The sequence below is a fragment of the Pyrgilauda ruficollis genome, unplaced genomic scaffold, assembly GCF_017590135.1.
Source record: "Pyrgilauda ruficollis isolate IOZ18807 unplaced genomic scaffold, ASM1759013v1 scaffold108, whole genome shotgun sequence".
Taxonomy (NCBI): Eukaryota; Metazoa; Chordata; class Aves; order Passeriformes; family Passeridae; genus Pyrgilauda; species Pyrgilauda ruficollis.
Window position 1 is genome coordinate 78726 of NW_024508988.1, and position 18604 is coordinate 97329.

At 37.5% G+C, this 18604-nt stretch overlaps 1 protein-coding gene across 2 annotated transcripts in view; it reads right to left on the minus strand.

Moving 5' to 3' along the window:
- The window catches only part of CPLANE1 (ciliogenesis and planar polarity effector 1), a 58883-nt gene that overhangs the window by 33357 nt on the left and 6922 nt on the right, over positions 1-18604 (minus strand). For both annotated transcript variants that reach the window (XM_041472403.1, XM_041472412.1), the window contains exons 10-25: positions 17748-17997; positions 16624-16776; positions 14640-15397; positions 12078-12262; positions 11093-11173; positions 10079-10243; positions 9507-9680; positions 6425-6653; positions 6052-6185; positions 4304-4521; positions 3877-4041; positions 2723-2861; positions 2279-2388; positions 1042-1203; positions 770-878; positions 106-409 (exon numbers count right to left, since the gene is read on the minus strand). In XM_041472403.1, the coding sequence (XP_041328337.1) occupies positions 106-409; positions 770-878; positions 1042-1203; positions 2279-2388; positions 2723-2861; positions 3877-4041; positions 4304-4521; positions 6052-6185; positions 6425-6653; positions 9507-9680; positions 10079-10243; positions 11093-11173; positions 12078-12262; positions 14640-15397; positions 16624-16776; positions 17748-17997 (3336 nt within the window). The remainder of the gene's footprint in view (positions 1-105; positions 410-769; positions 879-1041; positions 1204-2278; positions 2389-2722; positions 2862-3876; positions 4042-4303; positions 4522-6051; positions 6186-6424; positions 6654-9506; positions 9681-10078; positions 10244-11092; positions 11174-12077; positions 12263-14639; positions 15398-16623; positions 16777-17747; positions 17998-18604) is intronic.

The following is an 18604-nucleotide window of genomic DNA, read 5'->3' on the forward strand; positions in this document are numbered from 1 at the left end:
CAGTGACAATTTACCTGTTTGATGACTACTTGATCAGCAGGAGACAACTCTTCCCCCCCACCCCCAAATTTAAGTCAAAAGCCTTCTGTTGCAATTTTTTCATACCTTGGGAATGAAGGTGTTTGAGGTCTTGTTTCTTCAGTAAACAAAGCATCAGAAAGTGTGTCTGGCGTGTCTGCATCATTATATACCTGAGGATTCCCAACATCAGTAAGTGTGCTTGTGCTTAGACTAGTACCTAATGAGAATCTGTCATAACAGTGTTCCTCATCATTTGATGCTGCCTCTTCTACTGGCTCCCAAATATTAACTTCTATGGGGCCTATGTTCTTTAATACACGTCTCAAGGCCTTCTTCCTCACTTCTTCAGCAGCTTGTATAGACATCATTTCTTCACTTTCAGGACCTTCTGAAAGAAAGAAAACCAAGTTTGCAGTCTTAATTTTCAGTTTTAAGTTAGTCTCTCAAATTGAGACATGAATTAGATTTCAATTAAAATAATAAATTAGAGCCATTTATAAATTCAACAAAAAATTGTGATAATGTGAAGAAACATCAACATTTTGAAAGCCATGATACCCTGTGGCTGGTGTAGAAATCATACGTATCAGAAAGAAAACACAGACTTTGTGACAAAGCTCAAAGTTGTCCAACTGAAAATGGCAATAATTGTTTTGCATGGGATATGACAGAAAGTACTGTCGCAAACTAATAACTAGGATAAAAACCAAAGCTTGTTTAAGATTTCTGGAAGAATGATGAACATTACCTTTAGCAGTACTGTGTCTGAGTCGCTGCAGAAGTCCATGATATTTATCTCTTAGTGGAACTCTTACATCTTCAGGATTAGGAAATGCTTTTACAAAAACCTCTGCCACCTACACAAAAAAAGAAAGCATCTTTTCCAGTAGCTATCATACAAGTAGGTGTCTTATCACATATAACTTACACCATGAGAAAATATAACCAGTAGGTTTTCCAAGGAGGAGAAATATTTGTGATAATCTCTATTGCTTTTATACTAGTTTTAAGGTCTTTTACCTTTTTTATTGGTGGCAATTCTCCTAGCAGACTTAAAATTACATCCTGAACTAATTCTTCAACATTCATGAATCTGCAGAAAGGAAGCATTCGACAAGCCCATTCCACTGCATTCAGACAATGCTCAACTGTGTAGGCATCATATCCATTCTTATTTGGATCCTAAAAAAATTACCAGAAACATTAATTACTACAAACAATGTACTTCAGCAAAATGATTCATACACTGCAAATAGTAATGCTTCTTAAAAATAAGTATCTCTAACTTATCTGCCAAGCAGAGCAGTATATGATGGCAGGAAACAGATGAACATTGTAATGGATCACAACGTACGTTAAAAAAATAAGAGAGAGAGAGAAAATAAAGGGCTTTTTAAAACCGGCTTAGGAAAATTCTATTAGCACACAGCTGAAGAGTTTGTTTACAGCCACAAGTAAAACCTGAGGATTTGCCTAAACTGTGAAGTAAGTAATTCTACTTTGACTTCAGGTGATCATAAATTCTTTCTTGTGAGCAAGATAATTAAGCCTTGTAAGAGGTTTTTAAGATAGATTGGTTTATTTTGAACAGTATTTTCTATCTCATTTGTCACTGTCAGACAAAGTACAGTAAAATCAGAATAATCCACAATTAGAAACAGAGCCATGCTGTTTATCTGAAGCTTAGTTATTCTGGTAAAGAAAAATCTTGGACTTGTTACAGAACACCTGACAAATACACTAGTAGTTCCTTTCTTTTTCTTCCTGGACCTCTGACATCAATTGAGAAGGTGTAAGTAGAGAAAACATGATCAAATTTTAATCTTTTTCATTATTCTTTCTGACAAACATGTATATTTAGCACACCATAAACCCCATATTTTGTGTACTAAGTATGTATTATTCAGGAAATTCTCAAAATATCTTGACCTAATATCTTGACCTAATAGGGAAAAAAACCAAATCAGAAAGTAAATTCTTAGGTCAACAAGTGTAGAAGCTATTGCTTTTCTGGCAGCTCATCTGACTCAAGTACCAAGCAAAAGCCTAACAGAAATACTGTCAGGAAGATGGAGATCACACGCACAGCACACTGCTCCATAGCATCAAATATGTAATTCACATTGCAAGCACTGTGCTCGTTTTGTTCTGTTAAGCAAATAGAAGTTCTCACAGAAATATACAGCAGATCTTTAGAATTATTCTCATACCTTCATGCAATTAAGATGTATCTCTACTATATTAGGAAAACAACTACCTTGATATTGTTAATATCTTCCCTTGCAGTTTGGTACCGCCTACAGTTGTCAGATAATTTTTCACGAACATGAAACATCCAACATAATGCACAGAACTCTCTGAACCAACCTACAATAAAAAAATGCAATATGATGAGATTCTATTTAAATAAATTAAATAGAGTAGCCTGACATTTTTCAGTATTGTTCTGGAGCTACAGCTCCTTAGTCCCACTTAGTGTTCATGTTCTTTCACATCTATCAGGTCTGTAACATGACCCCCCACACCCAATACAGAACAGTACATTTTAGAATAAGAGTTTCAGTAATTAACATAAAAGCTGGAAATGAAATGTGTTCCTGACACATTGCAATATACTATTTCAACCTAATATGCCAGCTGTGGATTTTCACTGGTGTTCTTTTTTCCAGCTCTAAATTACTTTATGTTACTCCATACAGACCTAAAATTTTACAGGTAATGTCATCAAACTGATGGGCTCCAGAAGATGTAGATCCATAAAGAGCAGTGCGAAAATTGCAGTAACAAAGTAAAGTCTCTGGGAATGGACTCAGCAAAGGAAGAGAACCTTTCATTCGAATCTATAATAACAGGTAAATAAACAATCAAAATGGAAATAAAAATCAGTTAACATTTTACATGTATCACTACTAAATACACAGCCTTTCAGTTGTTAGAATACTGCCAAGATCAGCAAAACTCCCTGAAGCTTGCTTTTGATTTTCTTCAAATCACTATTCTGAAAATTCATTTAAAGGAATATGTTTAATATGAACTATGGCACAAAGAATGCTTTTGTTTGAATGGTAGTCATGATTACCAGGAAATACAAGAGTAACACAAAGTATAAGAACTAAGATCACAATCAAGAACTGATTCAACACAGTCCAGGGTGCTGTCACCAAGGCTTTGCCTCCAGTTTCAGTTGAAATGTCTGACCAGCTCCCCATGCCAACCATAGGGATGTGACCATGCAAACAGAAGTAAATACTTTTCAGTCAGATCAGTTCCTGCTCTCAATCACTGCATTAATGCTGGTGCAGGGGGGTTGCAGGAACAGAGAGCCATACACACTCTCATCTTCTTTAAGTAGCTGTGTTACAATGACCTAAGAAAAGACTGATTGTACACAAAAAAATTTAATCAATTTATTCTGAATTTGATCCTGTGCAAACAAACTGTACAAAAGTAAAATGAGATCTTACAAGTTCTGTGCACTAAGATGATCCCTCTACCTGAAGTGAGCATTACCTTCTATGTTAATATTCAACCCTAATGATTTGGAGCATATATCCAGCTCACAGCTATAACTTCCAATTAAAATCTTTTTTTTTCTTTTTAATGGAAAATAAATGAATTCATAGGTTACCAAGTAGGTATAGAAAGACCCAAAAGGAAACACCTTATGATTTAGATACCCTCTATCTTTAAGTTCTGGTTTCCTATAAAAATGAGCATGAAGTATAGAACTAGAAGATGACATGTACAAAACATGACATCAAAGCCAAGGTGAGATTGAATGCTTCTGCAGCTGCAAACTTATTAATAATATTTACAATTGATATTCAAGTTAAAAATAGAAAGTTAAATGTTTACTTTCTGCATAACTTTTCTTGCCCACTTCAGTTGTGTAATATACCACTGTGCTGCAGAGCAAGAACAATGAGCAGCCCGGAAGAGCAAGATAATTCGCTGAAGAACTCCTGACACTTTCTGACGGACTTCTTTCTCTGTTTTTAAAAGAATGTCATCACTGTCTTCCTAAAAATGCAAAGACAAACAAAGCTCAAAATTAGAAAGGACATATAACTAAATGCTATTACTAGTCCTAATCTTGTCTTCTTACAGCATAGATCATTTATGGAAAAAACACAGAGGCACACATCCTTTCTCATCACTGCTGTGCTACCTGGGCAGATGAGCAGACAAGGAAGAAAACAGAAAAATGAGCTCAAAAGAACTAGAATAAAGCTCATAAAGATTCATAAATACCATCAAACAAACACACAAGAAACAGACTTACTTCACTGAGAGAAGCTGGTTGAGGACAGTACAATGGTGGTGCTGGAAGACAGAGCCCAACCGGAACCAAACCATAAAACTTTCTGCAAAGATCCTTGGCAGAATCCATCAAAAGCTGAAATGTCTCTGAGAGAATATCAACATCTGCCATAACAGCTGCTTTCAGTAGTTCCTGTATTGAACTATAAAGAACATCTGCATCTTCCTCTTCAATGGGATCTATAAAATATTAAGCCCAGAAACTGACAGATTAATTGAATCAATACATGGATTTTCATTGTGACACGAGGTTACATTCTCTGAATTTGCATTCATATATTACAATAACAGACCTCATCTGCTTAAGATCTCATGCATTAAAAACTAGTATTCAGTTATTAATTTAAAGTTTTTCAACACTACCATGACGGCTATTGCCTTTCTAGGTAGAACAATGGAACTTTTTAGCCAGGCATTTGCTTGGCATAACATTCTGGCAAATCATTCTTACCAAAAAGGCATAAACACGTATATTATTAATAATGACTAAAGCAAGTCTTTTATCAGTAAGTAGGTCCACCTGCTGACAAGAACTTGAAATGCTTTCAGACAAAAAGATAATAAAATATACAAATTGTGCCAGTAAACTTTCTGTAGAACACAAATAAGGTCAGGTTGACCCAGCTAACAGTGGGAATTTCAGCAGTTAAGTTAGGAGCTCACAGTATCTGCAGGGTTCAGTGAAGACCTGCCCAACAGCCAGAGACAAGTGAGAGACCTGCTTGTGTGTCTTCATGTCTCTAAGGGCAAGACAAGGGGAGACCAAGGGAGCCATGACCACATGCGAGAAATACAGTGTTTACATTGGTATGTGTGTGTCTCTAAAGGTCAGGCACCCGGACAGGCTGAGGAGCCCAGACCAAGCGTCTGCTGTATCCTGTATACTGACAGGACGGTGTGCTCCAGGCCAGCTGCTGTGGGGGTGCATGGACAGTGTATGTGTGTGGGGGAAGAGGGTGTTTGTGAGTAGGTGTTGTCAGTTTTCTGAGTACCAGAAAGCAGAGAGGGGCTGGGGTTTTGAGAGCTTACAAACACAGACATGAGCTACCTGTGACACTCAGCAACTGGGTCAGCTGGCCATCTACTCAGCTAATGGTCTTGCCACTGGCCTAGCTACTGTAGTGACACACACTGTACAAACAGGTACCTATACGCCAATCTTAACCCTGACTAACAGGAGAGCGAAAGGTGATAGGGCTGTTGGTGCTGCCTGAGTGAGTGGTGAGCAGGTCTGTAGGTGTTTGTGTGTGGCCAGACCCACATAGGTGCTGTGTATGTGCCTACTGGGAATACACTCTTAGCCTTGCTAGCTGCTGGATCTGGGGATACACTTTATCAGAAAGGAAAAAGCAAAACTTAACTTCTTATAACTGATTTCAAGTTTGATGATACTTTCCATACTTGTTAACATATAAATTTTTTTTGTTTGCTTGTTGTAACGAAGATTCAGTTTTCTTCCAAGTAAGTTAATATCAAATATGGTCAAATAAAGGTTTGGACAATACAAATGAGAAGACAAGATTGATAATTTATTTCATTTCTGGAATGATCAAAGCCAAAACATACACCCTCATGAAATTAAAGTGCTTGAATATATTATAACAGTAATACACACACTGGAGAAGACACAGTAATTGTTTCTTTCTCAGACAGTGTATATTTAGTCAAATAACAAGAAAAATAACCACAATTATTTTTCATTTTAAGTACCTGTGAACTTCTTGTATTTAATATGTCCTGATGTTTCAGAAGTTACTGGCTGTCCTAACAAACACTGTAACTTTTCCCGAAAAGTCTGCATTGGTAATAAGCTTAATGGCAGGTGACACTCTGGTTTATTCATTCTGAAAATATAATAAGAAAGTGCTCATGAATAACTAAGTCATATCCATACATAATCCAATGAAGGTCTGTTAAGCTAATAGCTATGCCAAAATAAGTAATCACACCACCTTAAGTTCCACACCTAGTAGGAGTCTGGTAATATGAACTTCTGAGGCAATATATACGGCTTGTCACAATAAACTTCATGGAAATAACTATGTAACAAAAAATAGTATACTAATTCCAATAGCAAGTTTACCTTGAGAGCTCCTCAGAGTTCTGACAATACAGCTGGTAGGCCAGACCAATTGACACAGACAGCTTCCAGTCCCCAAGTGTGTGTGCTAACCACACAGCCTCTGGAATAAGTCCACCAATAAAGAACAAATCAAGAGCATATTCAACTGTCCACACAGATGAAAGCTTCTGGTCCCTGACAGCTCTGGTAACCAAACAGTGTTGCAGTGGAATGACACGAGGAGGTGAATCTGTGACATGAAAGGCACATATAAAAGTTTACATAAATCCTCATGCTATCACATGAATAATCTGGAATTTATTTGCTCACATTCTTGTGGATTAGTTACAGTGTACAACTGCTTTTATTATTAATTTACTTTTATTAGAGGTATGCTATGGAAGTCCATCTGCAGCAGCAGATGCAGCTCATGCAATGGTATAGGAGTGTGTTCGGAATAGGCTATTTTCCTGCTCAATTATGTTGGATAGGACAGCAAGTGCAAAATCTGTGGGTTTTTTTTTTCTCTTTAAAGACTTAATCACATTGATGGACCACTTGCAAATATTTTTCGTATTTGTAGCATATACTAGAGGGTACACATGAGATAAATCGAAATTCCTAGAGTTTTCCTAGTGTACCCATATTGTTTGTACACATTCTGCTTGTTGCAAAAGACAGAACGTTAAAATGCATTTTTGAGAAAGAACAGTATATAATATTCTGTGATTCTTTGATTTTAGGGTAGTATATAGATACAAACTTGAGACAAATTTACTATGTCCTTTTTTGTTCAGATTTAGATTTGTTTTTCAAGGTTTTGCTTCCTAGTTCTCCTGCAGAGGTGCTGATCAACATGAATCCTAAAGAGTTATTTGCTCCTCTCACAGCTTCTGTTTTGCTCAGATAGTGGCATTACTTAGGAGATATTCACACTAATCCAACTTGCACAATGTAATTTTACCCCAATTGTCTCACCATGTACATTGATCTTCGCCTAATCAAGTATTAAAATCAAGGTTTTATTTTGTAGGGTTTATCTTGAAAGCTGTCCAAATAAAGCATTAAAGAGACCATGAAAAAAGAAGTAGATACCAGGGCATGCTGTAGTACAGAAGCATTAAAAACATTCAATGTATTCAAATACACTACAGAAAACCTAATCAATCAAAATAAGTTAATATTGTAAAAAAATATATGGCATTATAATATGAACTTACTGGTACTCTACCAAATGCTTCCAAACAAACCTTTATTCTCACAAAGATATGAAAAAGTAGGTCTGAAAACAAAAATTTCCTGACAAAGGAAATCTTTAAATGGAATCTCTCTGAAACCACTCACTGTGATAAACACTAATTCTCAGAAAAATCCTAAGAAGCAGGACTTAAACTAACAAGTACTACTGGATTCAATGCCAAGCAACCTGGCATTCCCATTTGCTTTGACAGATGGTGTCTGAAGCATTTGGATTTGGATTCCAAGACTTTGACTGTCAGATAAGCAAAAAATGCTTTCCTCTGGCTTTTCAGCTGCGGTCACACCAGATCACAGATTCAAGTACTTCTTCAGCACTAGTGTTATCCCACTTTTGGGAGGATCAAAGTCAGTCAGAGCCAGATCTTTAGGCAAAATTGTGACAAAGGATGATAAAAAGGCTGAGGTACTTAATGCCTTCCCTTCCTCATTCTTTAATAGCAAACCAGTTTTCTGAGTAACAAGTCCTCTGAGCTAGAAGACAGGAACGGGGAACAGAATGAAGACCCCAGTCCAAGGGAAAATGGTCAGCAACCATACACCACGTAGACATACACAATTCTATTGGGTTGGATGGGATCCACCAAAGGGTACTGAGGGAGCTGGAGGAAATACTCACTGAGCCAGCTTCCATCATTACCCATGGTCCTGGCTCACCAGGAAGGTTCCAGCTGACCAGAGGCTGGCAAAAGGGACACCCATTGATAGGAAGAGGTGGAAGAAGGGTGTGGAGAACTACAGACCTGTCAGCCTGACTGTGATGCAGAGGAAAGTCATGGATCATCTTGAGAGCCATCATGAGACACATACAGGACAACCAGGATCAGGCCCAGACAGCAGGGATTCGAAACAAGCAGGTCCTGCTTGACCAACCTGATCTCCTTCTATGGCAGGGTGTGGGAAGGCTCTGTAGAGGGTTCTGGATTGACTATTATATGGTATTTTAAAAGGCCACATGTCAGGTCCTGCACTTGGATCACAACAACCCCTGCCTAGACTACATGCCGGGGGAAGAGTGCCTAGAAAGCTGTCCAGTGGAAAAGGACCTGGGCATGTTGCTTGACAGAGGTTGAACATGAGCCACTGTGTGTCCAGATGGCCAAGGAAGCCAAGGGCATCCTGGCTTGTATCAGGAATAGTGTGGCCAGTGGAACTTGGGTAGTGATTGTCCCTCTGTACTCAGCACTGGTGAGGTCAGCTTGAATGCTGGGGTTAGTTTTGGGCCCCTCAGTACAAGAAAGACATTGAGGTGCTGGAGCATGTCCAGAAAAGGGTAACAAGGGAAGGGTCTGGAGCACAGGTCTTGTGAGAAGCAGCTGAGGCAGCCTGGAGAAGAGGAGGCTCAGGGAAGACTTTATCACTCCTTGAAGGCAGGCAGGCTGTAGCCATGTTGGGATCCATCTTTTCTCCCAAGTGCCAAGAGACAGAAGAGGAAATGGCTTCAAGTTATGCCAGGGGAGGTTTATACTGGATATCAGGAACCCTCTACAAGTGTTGTCAAGCATTGGACCTGGCTGCCCAGGAAGGTGGGTTGAATCTCCATTCCTGTAGGTATTTTAAAGATGCGACGCTGTGCTGTTTAGGGACATGGTTTAGTGGTGGGCTTGACAATGTTAATGGCTGGACACAATGATCTTACAGGTATCTTCCCAACTAAGTGATCCTATCTGTTGGAACAAAAATTGTATCAGCTACACTTTTTTTGTGACATCCTCATGGTTTTTTTCTGTCTCCTACTCCACTGAAAAGCTAACTTGATCGTCAAGTTAAAGCATAACAGACATCACTGATACGTGTGAAAAAATTGTGAGATTTAAGCAACTAGAACAGCTTATACAGGAAATACCTTGTTTGATGTGAAGTGGATGAAGGATGTCAACATTGTGGGGAGGAAAGATGTAGAGCAGCTGCTTTGTGAAATAAGCAGCCATGAATCGTGCCATGGATTGAATCACAGCCATGGCAGTGTCAGTATGAATGCTGGTTACCATCCATAATTCATGCTGAACATACTTGATATCTAAAAAAAGAAATATAGAATTAAAACAATATGATAAAAATTATTTTAAATTTGAATGCTAAAATTATTTAATCATAAATAAATTTAATGATAAATTACTATCAAATCAAATCACATAATTTCCCCCTTATTTTTCTTATTCAAAGTCCTTCTTTGAGAGGATTTGAGTTGAAAAATACTTAGCAGGTGACTAGTAGACAATGAGAGTTGTCTAAACACATATTCCAACAAGTGCAGTTGAAATATCATCTGAAGATCAGAAAAAGTCACTGAAAACAGTGTAAAGTGAAAAGCATCAAAAGCTGTCACATGTGCATGTGAGGGCAAAGAAATTAGACACTGGGTTCTTCAAACAGTGTCAACATACATTATCACACTTTTAGGCAAAGTAAACGTACCAGAAAATTCTTCCACCTGACTTGTAGAGAGCTGTGATCGCCTTAGAATCTCTCTTACCAGATGATCGCAGAGTCCCTGAGCTTCACACACGTTATATTGATACAAGTGACAAAACAATATTGCAAGATAGTATCTACGCTGAAGAAAACATGCTCTTTTTCCTCCTGAATTAAAAAATGAAAAAAAGGTACAAGGCCAAGTGGAAGAGAAACAATAAACACAAAAAGAAAAGTAGCAAGTGAAAGTACTATTTCTTTTCTCTCCAGAAACACATCTACATAAACAATACACTTTGAGGAGTAGAAATCAGGAGCAGCTACTTTAGGATATGATCCTTCTATACAACCTCTAAGTCCCTAGTAAGTTAATGCGCATCCACAACATTTTCATTTCTAGAGATATGGCAAAACAATACTATGAATAACTGTTAAGACACAGACAAACAAAGGAGAGCTTAAGGAAGTCTAGCCTTCAAATAAAGAATGCCTGAACCACAGTAGAGTTGCTTAGACATCCACCAAGCCTCCAATATTCTGAATTTTTTTCCTCTATGAAGTATTCTTTATTCTAATAACCAGCAGAAAATTTTCTTATGATGCCTGGAAAAGAAACTCTGGTATATCTGTTTCAAATCAACTCTTACAAAAACTCCTGACACAAGTTTTGTTTTGTTACTCTCCAAACACTAATTCTTTTAACTTTACAACTACTAAAGAAATTGATTTTTTCTTCATCTGTTTTTGTCTCATTCTTGCTCACAAATTTATCTAGAAGTTCCCTGTACCAAGTACTTCATAATCACAAGAAAGCTCTGATATTAAAATAGAAATGCACAGAATTCTCTCAGAGAGCAACCAGACTTAAGTTTTGACTGGTGTCTATTCATCCCATCTTAATTTCAAATATGCATCCTTTATTCATCTCACCCCCTCTTTCTGAAGGGCAAACAGAGTCACAAATGTAAAATGATTATACCACTCACCCCCTCCACTCTCAAAGATTTTATCCCTTACCATTTGTCTTGAGTTCACAAAGAGATCTTTTCCAAATGTCCACAGATTCTCTGTATGAGCCTAAAAGGAACTGCTCCTCACCTGTAAAAGTCACATAGTAACAAATTAAAAACTCTACTTTTAGTAGTTACTTTTACATTTACAAATACATATGCTCTTATTTCAGCATCAGAGATTTACTGAAAGCAGAACAAAATATGTGAGTCCCCCAGTAAACTTCTATTCTCATAATTAAGTCTAAGTTTTGAGCATCTGAGAGAGAAGATGACTTTGAATACTCCTTACCAGGACACGTAATGTATGAGCTCTCCTTCAGAAGGAGCTTATGTATTGTATGGAGTGCTATAGGAAGAGAAGTTAGAACTATCTTTTAAGGGACAGAGATCAAGAACATGGCAAGGAAACAGAATTGTAAAGGGAGACATAAATGGGAAGCTGGGCTTAGCAGTGTAGAATTCAAAAGAAGGTAGAACATCGAACAGCAAAGTGTAAGAAATTAGGCTACAACTGTATACTATTAGGAAAATAAATATGCTAGATTACCAAGTATCTTAGCTTACACTAATTTAGATGCTTAGTTCAAGCTGACTACATTTGTGAATACAAAATGCTCATACCCACAATGGCCACAAGGAGTGAACAATCTTTCTACACAGAAATCCAGTAAGAGACACACTGTGATGTGTGGCATTTACTTCAGAAGAAACAACACAGGAGTTCAGAATTAAAATCTTCCATTCAGATTCTTCACGACATGGCTCAAAGCAAACTGAAGTCAATTCAGTCTCTTTATTCAGCTCAACAAGCTCTAAAGATTATAATGCAATCTATAGACATACCAGGACACTAAGTATTTAAGACAGAATTATGGTAAGAATTTTAAGAGAAGTCCCAATGTTCACTTTTCAAAAAAATCTGGTAGTCATTTACTGTTTGTAACAGTTGGACCTAATTTTCCTAGTTTTCAATTAACATTTTTACTAACCAGACACAGAATTAATCTTCATATGTTGTTCTAATGTCACTCCTGAAGACTGGATGGCTGCTTGTATATGACTTAAAAGCAATGAGACAACAGAAACCTCTTCTGCACTTTTGTTCACTTTTCTTTTTAGCTGCACCTGATACCAAACCACTTTCTTATACAACAGTTGCCATAGTACAGTCAACCTGTAATTCAAGAAGTACAGTATTATGAAATTAAGCAAGAATTAAAGAAGTTGCCTACATCAATTTCTTATGTTCTTTTATTTTGCATTATACACCTGAAAAATAAGTTGTATGAACTACTTTCTTGACTTGGGTGAGGGGAAAAAATGAAGCACTTCTTGCCTCATTTTTGACTAACAAACATTATTCTTCTGAATTTTCTTAAGCACAGCAATCTACTTTAAGAACCTAAACATCCCCAAAATTAATCCCTTTGCTAGCTAAACAATGGGGAAATGAAATAATCTTAGAGAATCTCAGAACAGGTATTACTATCTTTATAAACAAGACTGATTAAAAAACCTAAGCGTAACACAGAAAAGCAAAGACAATAAAACAAGATTGCAGAGTATGGTTTTAGGGCTGGCAAGTCCCTGTCACCTAGCACAGTTCTATTAGATGTACCAGCTCAGACACATAGTCAGCTTAACAATACAAGCAAATACACGTTGCTAGAGACTTAAAAAAGTTTGCACAGAACTGAAACACATCTGCATCTTGAAGTACTACTGGGTTCATAATTACCACAGAGTCAGTCGTATGCACAGTGCTCAGCACCTCAAGCACAATTAATCAAAAATATGGATTATCTTCTCTGAGACAACTGAAACTTGCATATCAGATTTGCAGTGAACATAGTACTATACTAAAGGATTACTGATATTTACTATATTTAAGGATTACTGATTACTACCTTTCACTGTAGTAGGAATTAATTTGTGAGTTATAATGCTACTTAAGTTTTAAATCTCTGGAAAGCAGAAGCCTGCTCATGTGAACAGCACACTTTGATTCACTGGAGTTTTGCAGCACAGAAATACTCTGTACTCTAGAAATAGTGGTAACAGTATACTTTCCCAAAAGTTGGACAGCACACTTCAGTCAAGTTTATGTGTGTGGAAGAAATAGCTCTGACAGTTTAAGTAAATTAGTTTCCACAAATGGGTTTTTCTTATCGCTCTGAGACATCACATCCATAATGAATAAAAACTTTGCTGACTGACATCACTGACATACTGCATATGAGCAGACTCTTGCTCCGTATACTTTGCAACTAGGAAAGAGTGAAATGCACAAGAGACAGTTAAAGCATCTAAATTTCAATATCTGGATTGATGCTGCACTACCAGGTCTGGTGTCAGCTGTCAACCCATCCATTGTCTCCAAACTGATTTGCAGTTATAGTTTAGTCACCACAACCAAACTATATTCAAATATAGGTCTGAGCCTTAATCCGTATGCTTTGTTTATCATGACTTTCCATGGAGTAAAAGGTGGCAAAAAAACCCCAAAAGGATATTTCATTATAGTTTAACTCATACCATTTTCTTTCTATCATACAGAACCACTTAGGCTGGAAAACACCCTTAGGATTACTGTCTCCAACCATTAACATTGCCAATCCCACTTCTAAACTATGTCCCTTAACACCACAGCTACACATCTTTTAAATACCTACAGGAACGGAGACTCAGCCCACTTCCCCAGGCAGCCTGGTCCAATGCTTGACAACCCTTTCAGATACTGGGGGACCTAGGGTTGGACACAGGACTTGATGTGCTGCCTCACCAGTGCCAAATACAGAACAACTGTCACTTCTCTGGTCCTGCTGCCAGGATTCCATTGGCCTTTTTTGGCCATCTGGGCATACACCTGCTCATGTGCAGCTGCTGTCAACATATGTCCCCAGGACCTTTTCTGCTGGGCAGCTTTCCAGCTACTCTACCCCAGCATGTGATGCTGCACAAGGTTGTTGTGACCCGAGGGCAGGACCTGGTACTTGGCCTTGTTGAACCTCACACCATTAGCTTCAGACTATCAATGCAGCTAGACCAGATTCTTCTGCAGAGCCTTTCTGCCCCCCAGCAGACCAACATTCCCACCCAACTGAGTATTATCTGTGAATTGACTGAAGGTGCTCCCGATACCCTCACCCCGATCATTGATAAATATATTAATCAGGGCTGGCCCCAATACTGAGCCTTTGGGAACACCACAGCAACTAGCTGCAGCTGGATGTAACTCCATTCACCAGCACTTCCTAGGCCCAGCCATCAGCCATTAATTAATTTTAACCCAGCAAAGAGTGCTTTTATCCAAGCCATGAGCAGCCAATTTCTCCAGAAGAAAGTTGTGGGAGCCTATAACAAAGGTTTTACTAAAGTCCAGGTAGACAATATCCACAATATCCACAGCCCTTCACATCCATCAAGTAGGTCACCTGTCACAGAAGACCAGGCTGTTCACACAGGATCTGCCTTTCATAAACCTGTGATCTCTGGGCCTGATCACGAAGTTTTGCTGTATATTTTTTTCCCCATGCAAAGCTTATTCATACCTTTTTTCTGTTTTTGCATCATGGATTACTTGAGGACACTCTCTAAGCAGAGATTTCAGTGAGCTAAACTGCTGAGTAGTATTCTCATCAAGAACTAAGAAAACAGGCACTGTGAGAGAGTCAAGTTCCACAAGAGTATTACTGTCAGGAGAGGCAAAAAAATTCTCATACTGTAGTACACATACTCTGCTTAGGGTGTGAGAAACCATTTTCAAAAGACAGAAGCATGCCAAAAGGTTTTTTGAGAACAACTGATCTTGTTGCTGTATAAACATCAGTTTTAAAGTTTCGAATGTCAACTTTGCCACATGCCCAGTCACACTGGCTCTTGAATGCCAGTACAAGACAGTCAAACACTGCTGAAAATATTTCAGGACAAAATGCATCCACTGAGTAGTCTTCAGAGACTTGTTTAAAAATGCATCCTGGTTTAGCAAAGTACATTTCACAAACTGAATAATGCTGAAAAAATGGATAATGCAGTTCACTGTGTAATTCAGTAATGCATCTTTCTCTTCTATATTTTTTGAAATCCCTATCTGCCATGCACCAAGGAGGTTCTTCTGAATGGAATATAGTTCCAATGCTGATTTATCTTTCTCTTCAATATCATCTTCTGCATGGATGGTATCAAACATTGATGCAAATTCTAAGCAACCTTCATCAGCTTTACCAACAGACGAATAGATTCTTTGGTTATAGAAGCTGGAAGGGCTATTGTAAAACTGCTTTCCATTGTCTGATTCTTCTTCAAGGTCCTAAATCAGACAAATGAAAAATCAACAGTTTAATCCAAGTTTACTGAGAGAGAGAGAGCACACTTAGACTGCAAAGAATCATCATTTAGTCAGTCTCATAAATGAAGTTTTTATGCTTAATTACCTTGCTTAAATGCTAGTGTGTTTAATAATCTGCAATTTCATCTCAATCTCAAATGGAATGTTATTTGCAGAACAGTTGGGCAGACAAATTAAATTACCTAACAAAATTACACTGCCAACACAGCAGCAGATTTTATACCAGAAAGTGAAACTCCATCCTTCATTAAACCTAGAGTACAAGACAGAGATTTTGCCAGATACCTGTAAGATATAAAAGTCATTCAATGAAAGCTCAAAAACTTCAAAGAAAAACCAAAACTCAAAAGCATGAAATGAAGTTGGGAAAGGCTGTTCAGTAACTATGATCACAGGGCTACTCTTCCAAAAGACAATACAGATTTTGGAACTGATTAAAGAACCCTCTAAAACTCAGGATAAAGATAAGTACCATATTTATTAAGAATAAGACTCTTGTTAAGATAATCTACAGCCGCAGTACATCTAATAGCTAATGTTACATTTTATTTTAAAGTGAAGCTAAAGCATTAGGTTTCTTGGGAGACTTTATAGCACCTTTCATTACAAAAGAGAGTAAGAGACTTTTGACATGGACACATAGTGACAGGACAAGGTACATTGATTTTAAACTGAGAGAGGGCAGGCTTAGATATTAGGCAGAAATTCTTTACTGTCAAAGTGCTGAGACTCTGGAATGGGTTGCCCAGAGAAACAGTGTCTGCCCTATGCATGAAATGTCCAAGACAAGGTTGGATGGGGCTTTGAGCAGTCTGGTCTAATGAAAGGTGTTCCTCACTCTGGCAGGGGGTTGGAACTGGACGATCCTTAAGGTCTCTTCCAACACAAACCATTCCATGTATTGAAACACCACAAACTGACAGATATGTATATTGTCAGATACTCTTCAAGAAGTCAACACATGCTGAAAGAAATAACTTGCTTAAAACTAAAAATCAAGTATCAGTTTGAGAAAATAAGCATATTCCTCATGTCTATAAAGAAAATGAGAATATTGAATGATTTTAAAAACACTAGTTAGGATAAATAAACCTATTATTTTTTTTAAAAACCCCCACAGTTATTTCCATTTAGAATACCTTAAACATACATAATTTCACTATAAGTGGGAAAATGCTATTAAGTACCAGTAAATCCATGGTTTTCTCATTCATTTCTGTTGTGTCCTCCTCCAAGAATCTCGGAATGGTGGAAAAGATAGAACTTTGATTTTGAACTTGTTTTAAAAGACTGGCTTTTAAAGACAACAGTGATCGTAAGTACCGAGATCTCCCTTTACACTGAAAGAAATAACAATAACAGAAAACATCAGTTTCTAGCAAGACAGACAGTTTCTAAACAATTCAAGGAACTTGGTTACTGTTGAAAAAGCTTCAGTTCAAAAGTCCCAGGGAGAACAGGTCAGCAAGCATCTGTTGCACAGACACAAACTACCATTTGACCATGCTTTGGGGAAGCAGAATTCTCTCACACCAGACAGCTTTAGTTTATTTCATACTGAAAGAATCTGCTTTCTTGATGCCTGAAAAAGCCCTAGAAATTTGCCTGTATGTAGGGTTTTGCAGCATTTTTACTAGTATCATATCTCTTTCAAAATCCTTGCTCACTATTCTAGCTTATGCAGGAATAGCATGATAGCTCATTTCTCCAAAAATCAGAATAGAAATTGAATTAGAAGAAAAGCTGCATTTTATCAGTAAAAGCAAATATTCTGAACTAAATATCTGTTATATCTTCTGTGGTCAGCAACAGTTGCAAGACCTCTTCATTCAAGGGAAGAAAGGGACCTGGCTTCCCTTCTCCCAGACATAGCTCAATTCAGAAGTGACACAAAATGAAACAGAAATGGTTTAACTAAGCTTTAATTGCCACCCTTGATTGAAGACCTAATGGACAAATGTATGCACTACTACAGGGACTAAGTTATAGAGGATTTCCAGAGTTCTTTCTGCATCACTCTGAAAGTTGACAAGAGTAGCACCTGTCAACATCCCAAATCAACTCTACAGATAGAGAAATCCCTGTTTCTTTTACAGTTACAGGAAAATAATATAGTGACAGCTCTACTTTCCTGAAATATCACCCAGACATCAAAGGTATAAAATTTCAGGAAATCTGTCTTCATTGCTTTGCAGATCAAAGTGGTTACTTAAACAACTTTATAATTCAAAGGTACTTGGTCTTCAATTTACACTTTTCATGCACCTGAAATTTTTCACTTAAAAACCTACAAAATAGTTCATAACTCCACCTTGAAGTTCATCAAATTCTGACGGATGTTTTCAAGCTGTTGGGCTGAATCAAGCAAAAGGGATCTCATAAATCCTGATGGTGAAAAGTTGTTAGGAAATCTTAGCAGTGTTATCATGTATCCATCAGAGACAATGAGGTAGGGTAGTCTTGGATGTGAAGCAACAGAGAATCTCTGTTTCAGGAGGTCACGGTCAGAATCTGAAGAACCAAGAGACTGGCTGGAATCTCGACAACAAGAGTGGTGCTGTCTAAAATCGAAATACATCAAAAATTAAGAAGTAACTATCATATGTAATAATCATGAACAGAATAATTTCAGAACATGTAATACCATGCAATCTACTATCTGAATAAATCACCTCAGAATCCTAGAGAAGTGTCTACACTTTTGCAGGATGAGCACTCTGGATGAAACTATTTATGCTTGCAAGATGCCAATATTTTACTAAAACTGCAACTTCTTTGAATTTAAATAAATTAAAACCAGCTTTCAGTATCCACTTACTATTTCATTAGTAATAACTGTATTTTTTCATAATTAGAGTCTAAATTTCTATATCACACATTCTTATCTAGCTAGTATTTGGTATGACAAATACTTGAAGATGAAATTTGGAGGGCTAGGCTAAGAAAGTAATATATGAAAGAACTCCTCAAAAATCTGAATCTTACAATTTCAGCATCAGTTCAGATATTCAACAGAAAAATTTTAAAAACACACACATCTTCTCTTTCAAAATGGTTTTTCTTATACAGAAATCCCTCCTTACTGAGTTTCAGAAAACTGTGTAATACATGTATTCTAATATTAGCCACATAACACACTGTTTAAGTTTATTAAATAAAAAGTGGCTG